This window comes from Protopterus annectens, chromosome 2.part0, assembly GCF_019279795.1.
Source record: "Protopterus annectens isolate FY-2018-M chromosome 2.part0, PAN1.0, whole genome shotgun sequence".
NCBI classification, from domain to species: domain Eukaryota; kingdom Metazoa; phylum Chordata; order Ceratodontiformes; family Protopteridae; genus Protopterus; species Protopterus annectens.
Genome location: NC_056728.1, coordinates 187,333,464 through 187,345,744, shown reverse-complemented (window position 1 = coordinate 187,345,744; position 12,281 = coordinate 187,333,464). Strand labels below are relative to the sequence as shown.

Here is a 12,281-nt window from a genome sequence, read left to right as displayed (position 1 = left end):
CGTCACCTGTTTAGGCTCAGACCACAACATCCCTTGCTGTCGGTTTTGTGCCTTGTTCAACGCCTGAACTGTTCGTCGTCGGGCTATTTGTGTAGCTAAATACTTTCGTTCTCAGTCTCCATTCTCCGAAATGGCTTCATTAAGCCATCCGACTACTGATCTTCCAAAAAAAACATAAGGATAAAGACAAAGACAGACAGCATAGGTCCAAAACTGCCACCGACACTTCAATTAAGCTAGTCGCCAGTCCACCAATACTCAGTGAGGTGCTTTCACAGCCCCTGATATCCACTACTACAGATTTGCAGGCCTCTACTGAGCCCCATTCGGAGTCCGGTATGCCACGAGATGCTTCTTTGACTATGGAACCTGCGGATGTCTCTACCTTGGATGGGTCTGGAGCTGCTGTGCAGGTACCGGCTTCTGAGGGTGTATTCAGGCCTACCAATTTTCAAATTAAACTGGTAACTTTGTTTCAAGCTAAAAATACAGAATTCTTCAGGCCCAAAGCTCGCACTAGGCCTAGAAAACTAACAACCAAACCACATTCTCAGGCCCATATGCCTCAAAAACAAATTATTAGAATGGCCGAAGACCTTATTACCTTAATTAGGGGAAGCCAGCCTTCCCCCTCTAAGAGACTTAGAATTGATTTTCTTTCTGATTCTTCTGATCAGGAATCTGATATCTCTGTTCCTTCTGACTACCAGGATTTACTCTTATCTACTTAGTTCCCCAAGCTACATGCATACAATACGCAGATGATTCTACACTTATATGCTCAGCCAAATCTGAATCTGACTTTCACTTTACACAGACTTTATTTATTTCAGTAAGAGAATGGGTTTACAAATGGTTTCTCTCTCTCTGTCTCCAAAAAAATCCCTAAAACTTAAACTTCTACTTTTTACTAATAAACCAATTGACTTCACTATAACCTCCTATAATAGCACCATAATAATATCACTATCACAACGTCTTACTGCACCATCACCATAGGGTATCACCTTTAACAACAACAACCTTAACTTTGACACTCATAAACATAATATCTTGAAAACAATCTCTCTATAATAGATCCTCTAGGATCAAACCCCTTCCTCTATCCCCCGCCTACCACAAATCTCTACTCTACTCCTACCTCCTATTTACCCTACCCACACTAAAATGTCAAAAAGAAACCTAAGAAAAATAACAACAGACAACAACCAGAACACATTTTTTTTTAGGTTTAAAACACACCACTGTATTAATCTAAAATACCTAGGGTGGCTTGAATTACAGCAACAGCTACCTAGGGTGGCTTTGACCATTGCACCATAAAAATTCTTTATCAACCTGCTAAGACACCCATACTATCTAACCTTATTCATCCCTACAATAACCTAGGATCTAAGACTCTTCAAAAAACCTCTCCTATATTATAATCTCAAAAAAAAGCTGGAGACTCTCTGTACTAAATCTCTTGGGAGCTGTCTCTTCCCACTAATCACTGAACACTGAACTCACTGAACCCCCAACTATTTCAACTTAAGCTTATAAACTAATTGATGTGCCTTAAACTAACTCTGACTAACTCCCCTCAACCTACTCACCCTGTACTGTATACACTACTTGCCTCCACACTTACTTCTTGTTTCAACCCCACCTTATATGTAATACTATCATCAGCCTCACTCTACTATCATCTTCCTCCACTACCTATTCCTCCCTATACTATATACCACTCCATTCTCTATCCTCTTGATTAGAACTTACTTACTCATCTTCTGTTCCAATCTACTCCTCAATCTTCTCTCCCTATTACTTTCCTTCTCTCTCCTTTTTTATACTCCTTTTTTCTATTTGTGAAACACATTTTATTGAGAATTTGTATTATGTTTAAGTATCTGATGTTTGTTATATGTTATATATGTGTCTTGTTATATTGTATTATTATTAGTTAGTAACTTTTTTTATCTATACTTACCTATAATTACTTTAGAAGATATATAGTATTTATTATTATAGATGTTGTTGATCCTTGAAGTTTACTTCTGTAGATAGCCTCTACTATTGAAGTTTGATAAATAGCAAAACGGCCTCTACATAAAATGTAAAATACTTATGAGAATTCTGATGCAGAGGATTCCATTCCCTCTGCTTCCCCTCCAGAACATTTTTTCTTTTGATGAAACCTTGCATACCCTTAGGGAGCATTTCCACTGGGAAACCCAGGACTATTCTGAGTACAAAAATAGTCTATCTAAGGGAATTTATACTCCTGCCTCAATACAGGCCTCTAGCTAATCCCTCCTGTTCTGGAGATTGTAGATTATGTTTTCTTGGAATCCAGCCTTACCCCAGACACTTTGCCTCCAGCTCCCAGGAAACGAGATGAGTATTACAGAGTACCTGACTCTCAGAAATTTCGCTTCAAGAATCCTACTGCAGATCCAGAGACCATTTCCCAAGGACCCAAAGGCATTAAGGTTACTACTGCCAAAAATCCTACCCCTATTGATAGGGACTCTAGAGTTTTAGACAGATGGGGTAAGAAGGTATACACTTCTGCTACTTTGGCCATTAAGGCTTTAAATTGCCAGTTTCATATGTTTAAGTAGTCCCATAATATGCTGCTGATACTTTAACAGAAAATGATGTTGATTCCTGACTGTGCTGAACACAAAGATTTGCAAGAGTTAATGCATTCTGCTGAACAAGTTGGTAAACATACTTTGCAATGTGGATTTGATGCTTTAGAAGCATCTTGCAGGACTGCTGTCACTGAGTCTGTACTTAGAAGGCATGCTTGGAGGAAAAAGCTAAATATATGCAAACTGTTAAAGATTTCTTACAAGTACAGCCTCCTGGAGTCAGTAGTCATTGGCCTTCAAAGAACTGGTCTTTTCCAGTCCCTTCCAGGCCTTCTCACTCCAAATCCAGGAGCAGCAGACCACCAAAACTTCAGTCTCAGGCTATGCACAGATCTAAGCAGTAGGGGGCTCCCACTTCCAAAGCAGGGAGTAGTAAGCCTCCCACCTATGGAAAGATGGCACAATGACTTATCCTTAACTCTTCCAAGCCCTGCTCAACTATTTGCTCTCTTAGGAGGAAAGCTCGCCCTGCATGCAAAAAACTGGGAACTCATTACCCAGGACAAATGGGTTTTAAACATAGTTTCCCCAGGATACAGATTCCTCTGCCAATCACTCCCAGCCCCAAGTGGATGGCCAGACCTCCCCCCAAATCAGTGGGCGGAAGCCCAAAATCAAGTTCTCTCGCTCCTCAGTATCAGGGCTATTCAACCTGTCCCAGCAGAATAAAGGGAACACGGTTTTTATTCAAGACTGTTCCTGGTTCCCAGGAAAGAAAACTCCTGGCATCCTATCCTGGACCTGTCTATTCTCAACACCTTTCTGGTGGTTCCAAAATTCAAAATGCTAACTCTTCAACAGCTTCTTCCTATGCTAGCCAAGGAAGCCTGGCTGGCAACCCTAGACCTAAAAGAAGCTTACTTGCACATCCGAATAAGGGAGTCCTGCAGATAATACCTACGTTTCAGGACGGGCTCCATGCACTGTCAGTTCTCTGCACTTCCCTTTGGCTTATCTACTATGCCCAGGGTATTCACAAAATGCCTAGCTCCAGCCATTGCATTTTGCAGGCAGAGAAATGTTCAGATTTACCCATACTTGGATGTTTGCCTGATTCAGGCAGAAAGTCAGGAATTCCTATTACAACACCTGGCATTTGTAACCTCACTGGGGTACACCATCAACAAGGTAATCATACCTAGTACCCTGCCAACAGATTGTATTCCTGGGAGCAAGCTTGAATACAACTTCCCAGATGGCATTCCTCACAATGGAGAAACAAGTTTATTTGACAACCTACTGGCCACAAAAACCCAGCTATCTGCAAGGAAAATCCTGCAAGCCCTGGGGTTCATGGCCTCTTGCATTCTGTTAAATCCATATGCAAGATTGCATATGAGAAAACTTCAGTGGCATCTGAAAAGTCTATGGTGTCAACACTCGCAGGACTTGGAAACCATGATTCCTATCATTCCATGTCTAAGGGCAGAGTTCCTTTGGTGGGCAGAGGCTTGCTACCACAACAAGGGACTTCCTTTCACTCTACCCCTGCCGCCCAAACCCTAATAATAGACTCATCAGACTATGCATGGGGGGCTCACATGGCAGGGCAGTGCATTCAGGGCAAATGGAACCCAAAACAGATGCACCTGCATATCGGTCAAAAAGAAATGTTAGCTGTACAGAATGCTTTGACAGCCTTCAAAACCCTTATTCTTCCAGGACAACTATTGGTAAAGACAGACAACGCCACAGTTATGTGGTGCATAAACAAGCAGGGGGAACCCATTCTTACCCACCCTGCAGACTAGCCATGGCTCTGTGGAACTCAGCCTTGAACTACCAAGTGAACCTGCAAGCTCAATTCCTGCCAGGCAAACTAAATTCAATGGCAGATGACTTGAGCAGAAATCTCATGGACCCACACGAATGGAAACTGGAACCCAAAATATTCAAGCTCTTGGGGAACAAATGGGGGACTCCAGAGGTAGACCTGTTTGCCTCCCCTCAGAACTACCAATTGAACAAATTCTGTACCAGAACTCCTCACAGTCAAGCTTGGAAAGTGGATGCCCTGTCCTTTACCTGGAAAAGCATCTCAATTTATGCCTTTTCCCCCCTGCCTCTCCTCTCGAAGGTTCTACTAAAGATCAAACAGGACAGGCCAAGGACAATCCTAATTGCCCCAGACTGGCCAAGCCAGCACTGGTTCCCCCTTTTGTGCAGTCTGACAGTGCTGCAACCATGGCACCTGTCTCAGACCCCTTCCCTGCTGTCCCAGCAGGCAGGCCAGATTCTGCACCCTCAACTTTAAACACTGAACCTTGCAGCCTCACTAATCCCCTGAGCTCGCCTGTAGCAAAGCTCAGTAAGCAAGTGCTGGATGTCATTCTTAAGGCAAGGAGGCCTAGTACTAGAAAATCCTATTCAGAAAAGTGGAAAAGATACTGTTGCTGGAGTCAGGCTCAGCGGATGGGCACAACAGTGCCCAGCTTACCTCATATTCTAGATTATTTAACAGAAATGCTCAAGGGCCTATCTTTCTCTTCAGTCAAGATTCATGCCTCTGCCATCTCAGCACATTATAATACTGAGCCCTCCTCTCTTCTCTCATCCCCTGCTAAAACAATTCCTTAGAGGGGCCAAAAGTTTAAGACCCCCCCAGGAGAGCTCCCACTCCAGCCTGGGACCTTAACTTTGTATTGGAAAAACTCACTCTTCCCCCTTTGAACCAGCTGCTGCAGCAGATTTGAAATTCCTTTCTTGGAAAACAGCCTTACTTCTAGCCATCAATTCAGCAAGAAGAGTGTCTGAACTGCAAGCCCTCATGGCAGTGGAACCCTTAATTATCTTCCATGCAGACAGGGTTTCCCTCAGGACTAATCCATCCTTTATGCCCAAGGTGGTGTCTAGTGTGGCTCGAAACCAGTCCATTCATTTGCCTACTTTTTTCCCTAATCCTCAGAATAAGAGGGAAAGGATATTGCATTCTCTGGACGTGCACAGACAGCTTAGATTCTATTTGGACAGAACTAAGCCTCTCAGAAAATCTGACCAGCTGCTAGTTAGCTTTGCTGCAGGGGCAGAGGGGAAGGCCATTTCAAAGCAAACCATTTCCAAATGGATAGTCCATTGCATCCATTTCTGCTACAAGCACCATGGAAAACCTACCCCACAGGGGATAAGATCACATTCCACCAAGGCTGCATCTCCCTCTGTGGCATTTCTCAGAGGAGTCCCTACCAGAGACATCCTGGAAGCTGCTACCTGGAGCTCTGTACATACTTTGACCAACCATTACCACCCGCCTATCTTTTCTAAATCCAGAGCTGGATTTGCCACAGCAGTCTTACAGGCCCTGATTGCTAGCCCTAATACTCTAACTGCCTCCATCCTTCCTTACCTTTGGGAATCAACCCAGATGTGATGACTGCAACAGTGAAATACGAAGAACATAGTACAGTTGTATACACTTAACATAAATGTAGATGTTCGAGTGTATTCACTGTTGCAGTTCTGGTTACCCTCCCTCCAACCCCCTGACTTCTCTTGGCCCTACCTTTCCTTCTTGTTTGGCATATATTATTTCATGTGTATTTGCTTTTTGCTGGGGGTGTTCCATACCATTTAATTGCTTCCTATTGTGGGGGCACCTGACATCTGGGGCAAGAAAAACTGATGTAATGGCGTCGGCTGTATGTTTTATACCCATGATGACCTAACGTCATGGAAGAAGTGACAGCATCCGGCGCAGAAATCTGAAGATTCTGGTATTCAGGCCGGCTGAGGGCTACCTGCAGGCAGATAACCCAAAAGTGATGACTGCAACAGTGAATACACTCGAGCATCTACATTTTTGGAGTGTACACAACTGTACTGCGAGTCTCTTAAGTGGTTTGCACAAACATTGTGGATACCTCATGTGCGCAGATCCTTCACAGTTAGAAGTTTGCAGACATTTATAACTGGGCACTGGGTCTGTCTTAGAAGATCATGAGCAAACATGTAAATTCTAGCTATTTCTTACAGTCAAATAATTTATTGTAGCTATAAAGTTGTAATTTTATTCTGCAGAATTGCTTTTTTTAAATTTTCTGCTTTTGTCTACCTGGGTTCAAGTATGTCTGCCTGTTGTCTCACTGGTCAGTGTTACAGATTACTGTTACTGCTAGTAGAACATAACTCCCTTCAGTTGCAGGTATCCTTTTCTTAGCTTCTGTGTAGTATCTGCATCACATAGTTTTTGTTCTGAGTGTCCATATAAAAGGTTTTCTCCCACTGACTGAAGAGAAGCGCACTAGACATGCATGGGATGGAGTAGATAACTGTCATTTCCTGTTGAAAAGTCTGCTTCATCCCATGTATTTGCAGTCTTTTGAACTCTGTTATGTCCTCTCTCTCCAGAAAATGGGTTGGATAGACATTGATTTCATATCTATAGAATGCATTGATAATCATCCATAGAATTCCCTGATCTGTTAACCATTTTACCTTTACATTTCCTTTTGTTACATAAAGGGCTAGGTGTTTTCCTTAGAGTTCATCTTGAGGCTTGCTTGTGTAATTAAGCTATGCAGATGCCAGTGTCTTCATTTTGGCCCAGAGTCTGTGAGATGCTCTCCTTGTTTCAGGAATGGGGCAGCAAAATCTGTGGTGATACTTTCTGAGAAAATGAGAGAGAGATGTTGAGTTTGCCCAGACTTCCCCACTTGTTTTAACTTCAGTAAAGTTACTTTAGCTGCCATCTGCAGTTATTATAGTCTGTCTATTTACAGGGAGTGCTTTTAGTGCATATTGTCCACTTTCTCAATGAAACCGTGAGTTAGGAAGTATAGTGACTTTGTATTCTTTAGAATTTATTTTTTTAGAAATTCTTAAATACATTGCTGAAATGACATTAAGAACATGTGGTAGAGTTATGTTGTATACACAGCTGCTTCAGGTAATATTGACATCCTTTAACATGGTGAATAACTTGCAGGCATACTGTTTAAAAGGACATCCATTTCTGATTTGCTCTAGGGGAGATGTACATACTTTTCCATGGAATTTGACAGAAATGAATTATCAGATGGTGACCATCACCCTAATGCTAACGCAGTCTATAAAGTATCTCAAAATCAATTCTGTCAGTGTATTGTATATTAATCGTCTCTGTTAGTGCCAGCATTATATTAGGTTGCAAACGTATTTTCAATTGAGGATGCTCAGCATAATTTAAAAATTTCAGGATGCTGTTCTTTGGGTGAGATGTAATTCTAATACCTATTTTTTTTCACTTTAGTCACTATTTTGGTGCAAGTAAAAGCTCTTGCCTTCCTCATGTTGAGCAGCTGGTGAACCTCTAGATATATGGTCCACATATTCTCCTCACCCCAAATGTTAAGTCACTGCACAGATGTCCTTTCAAACATGTTCAGTGTCTCATTCTGTTTTGTAGAGACACACAGCTCCTCAGATTTATATACATTGCTTTGCATGATACACCATGGGAAGAGGTGCTTGCGTGTTAATTTCAACTGTCTCGTGCTGTTTTCCTGCATCCTGCATATTATTAAATGGTTACTTTTTTCCACCCTTTCCTTTCATCTCCCTCACCTTTCTTCCTGCACTTTGACAGCATGCCTCTGAAGGACGTTCGAGTGCACATGCCAAGCGCCGCCTCAACTTCACAGAAGAGGAAGCAGCGGTCACTGCTGTAAGTGAGCAGGATTGCATTTGTATATTTATATTTACTTTGTCATCATATTTCACATCAGTGTCCCTACAGCTGTGTCCTTTAATGTACATGCCATTCGATACCTGTGCCACTGCCTTTTTGAATTATGCTAGAACTACTATGAATTTTTGCCCACTCCACCTTACTCTCTCTCTCTCTCTATATATATATATATATATATATATATATCACTTATTTTTATTCTGTTTTTGTAAATAGTTTGCTCATTGCACAGTAGATCACCACCTTTTATTTTTCTGTTAAGATGCTTGAAGTCAGAATGTAGCAATAGAATACTTTTTTGTTGTTGTAGTTGTACTTCACCTTACACATCATGCTAATTATAAACATTCTTTAAAACAATTGCCTAGATACTTGCCTGAAGTCAGAGATGCGATCTCTACTGAAAACCTACATTGTTTAATCATCTTTACAGTCCAAAAAATGCATAACCTTTGCCCAAGCTGCCATCATTTTTCTTTCACATTTGTGTTTCTGAATGTTTCAGTGCATTAGAAGATTATTGGATTCCCAGCAGTTTGTGTTGTACAACAGTTTTTTTTTTCTTTTTTCATTTAGAGTTTAGAAGCAGACTTTACTTTCTCAGAATAAGGCCTGGATTTATATAACTGAATGAGACTGATTTTTACTGTGGCATTACCTTATTTTCAGAAATGGGCTTTATGAGGTATGATTTGAATTCTTGACACCCTGTATACATCATCACAGGTAATTGCACTTGGTATGTTGGCAACAGTAAATATAATGAACCAGTATGCTAGATGATGTGTTGTTGGTTTATTTTTGTGAGGGAGCTGTCCCCGTATCCATCTGATCCCTAAGTATACTACCGCTGAAGTTACAACAATTTGGAGAAAAGGCAGATGCACTGACTCCCTTTTCTGCTAGTTGGTGCAATTTCAGGACTAGTAGATTTAGTTTTCTGTCTTTCTAAATCATGCCTGTTGCATTTGTTTCTGTGGCGGTCATTAGGGTTGGTGGAACAGTGTGGTTGGTATCCTCAGAGTCAGGAAGCCAAAATATACCCAGTTTATTATAGCTTGTAATGGCTAAATGTGGCCCAACCACAAGTTATAATTTAAGCATAACTTTCACTTAAATTTTCAGTTTTCTTGGCCGTTAAGACAATATTTCAATGAGATTGTCTATACTGGTATTCATTGAAACTTGTTTTCACTAATTTTGACCCAAAAAGTGAAGCTGTTTTGTAAAATCACTTTTAAATTTGGATGTGAAGCAACTGCATTCTGTAAATCAATCTATGGGATGGCATGTGACATTTATTATATGCATGTGTTCAGTTTTGTAACTAGTCAAGGATATTAATCATCATACAAGAGTTCTGTTCTGGTGTTTCTTTTCTCTGTACTTTTTCTGTCACCTGCACAGCACAGAAAAATTAGCCAGAGTAAGAAAGAGTTGAAAAACACACACACAGCTAATATGTTTGCTTTGCACCTAAATTTCTAACCGATTTTCCAGGCTCAAAACAAGATTTTCATCATAGACACCATACAGTTGTGGAAATCTTGCATAGTCTTTTCAGTGCAGCATCACAGACACTGACCACTCTGATAGTTCCACATCTTGTTCTACTACTGCTTCCTTAGCATCGTGTATATTCTTCCAAGTATGTATGTGTCGATGCAAGTATGTAAACTTTGGTAGGATGTCATGCCTTTTCACTTGAATTATACATGGGCATCATCTTTGATCTTCACTCATGAAGTGACATCCCAATCCCATGTGCAAAAAAGGGGTAAAAGGGGCTGTGGATGAATAGATGTCATTTGACAGTAGACCATTTTACATGCTGCAAATTAACACTAGTTTGTAATCTAGCATTATGCTGATCCTTTTACATATTTAATAGTGAATTATTGCATGTATGAGGAAAGATGCTAAAAAGAGGGTACCTGTTAACTGCACAGCATAACTGATAAAATTTGCAATTATGCAGTGTAAAGCAGATGTTCTGAGGTATTTCTCTAGTGTGTGATGCATGAAATATCTTGTAATGTTGGTTTAGACAGAGTATTGTGAGAGATGGTGAATCATTTTTGTTGATGCACCAAGAGTGTAGACGAAAAAATATTTATTGTTCTTGTCTGTTTTTAGCCTTTTTATCATATTTTTTAATCAGGAGTCTACCATTATGATTAAAATGCACACACAAATGAACCAAAAATGATCGACTCCACAACCGCGAATGCTAGTGTGCATTCGCTGTTGTGAAATTGATGTTCCACATGGAGATCGTACTACAGTGGGACTCGGGGAAATGTACCCATTTCCTCATGACAGTGCGGACTCGGAGTGTGTATATATAATAAACAACCACAAAAAACTTGCCATTGCTGCTATTTACATTCCTTTAGGTAAGAATATCCAAATTCTAGAAAATATTCTTTCCTGGTTATCTCAAAACCTACCCTACAAAATATTACTGCTAGGAGATGTGAATATAGACTGGAAACCCCTTGAATCCCCATCACCTGCCCAAAGTATCAACCTGTTCGGCTTTTCCCAACTTATCTCCACCCCCCACTAGACTGTCCAAACATTCCAACCAAGGCAGAACAATTGACTGGATGCTCTGTAACAGCCCCCAACATTATCACAACCCCACCACACTACCTGATGCACTAAGTGACCACCTACCCATTAACATAGAGATACCCACCCCAACAACAGAAATCACATCTGTATAAAGTCTGTCGTGAACTCAAAGATTTCAACCCTTCCTCTCTCAGTGATAGTCTCTCTGCCATAAATTGGTCCATCCTGTACTCCATTCCTCTTGAGGAAGCCATATTAGAATTCATCCGCATCTTTCTAAACACCCTCGACACACTGCCCCCCCCCCCCACGCAAAATTAGAATGAAATCAAACTTCACCCCATGGCTCAATAAAGACACACACAAACTAATGCACAAATGAGATAATGCCTGGAAAACTTGGTTAAAAAGTAAATCTCCCAATCACCTCCAAGTATTTAAAGAACTTGGGAATCAGGCCGAAAAAGAAATCTACAAAAATAGAAAGTCCTTCTACGCTAAGGCACAAACCTCCACTCATTCAAATCCTAAAAATTTCTGGAAAAATATCATCTCCATCCTACATCCTGGTAAACCCCAAACCTTGCTGACCATAACCAATTCTTCAAAGACTGTATCAGCAAACTGAACACAGGCCAAAATCCCACCCAAAATCCTACCCCACAACCTAATACCCCATACTACAAACAACAACACTAGTCTCACCTTAATCCCCATCTCTACAGCCTATATAAAATCTCTACTCAAACTTAAACCATGTCCCCACTGCAGACAAACTCCTCCCCCCACTTGCTCAAGCTTGCTGCAACATTCATTGCCTATCCAGTCTCTATACTCATTAACCATTCTATAAAAAAGCCACTGTACCCAAAATCGGGAAATCCTCTTACATTATCCCTTTCAAAAAGGAGGCAACTCCAGTGATCCCACCAATTACTGACCAATTGCTGTACTCTTTCCCACTATTCAAAATACTAGAAAAGTATATTCACAAGCAAATCCTTAACTACCTCCTACAAAACAAATTCCTCTCCACTACCCAACATGGCTTCCGACCTCACCATAGCACCTCTACAGCCTGTTATCCTTCACCCACACCATTGTCGAATCTAGGAACAGCAATAACTTAGTCTCATGTCTGTTCCTCAGCTTATCTAAGGTATTTGACATGGTATCCCATTCCAAACTTCTGACCAAACTGGCTAACCTCAACCTATCTATAGTTACCTCTCTGACCGACTTCAGTCAGTTAAATGGCAATCCTGCTGCTCTCCTTTCTTACCTATACAAACTGGCGTATGCCAGGGTTCCATTCTTTGACCTCTCCTCTTTAACATCTTTACCAGTGGCCTCCACTCCTCATTCTCTGTCTTCAAGGGTTTTCCAATTCCCCTTGACCTCCTTCC

The 12,281-nt window shown here is 41.0% G+C and overlaps 1 protein-coding gene across 3 annotated transcripts in view; it reads left to right on the top strand.

Moving 5' to 3' along the window:
- RAPH1 (Ras association (RalGDS/AF-6) and pleckstrin homology domains 1) overlaps positions 1-12,281 on the top strand; it is a 2,904,638-nt gene that overhangs the window by 1,785,571 nt on the left and 1,106,786 nt on the right. Inside the window, exon 6 of one of the 3 annotated variants that reach the window (XM_044060645.1) lies at positions 8,197-8,274. The exons of the other annotated variants lie outside the window; for them this stretch is intronic. Coding sequence (XP_043916580.1) covers positions 8,197-8,274 — 78 coding nt within the window. The remainder of the gene's footprint in view (positions 1-8,196; positions 8,275-12,281) is intronic. 3 annotated transcript variants of the gene reach the window in all.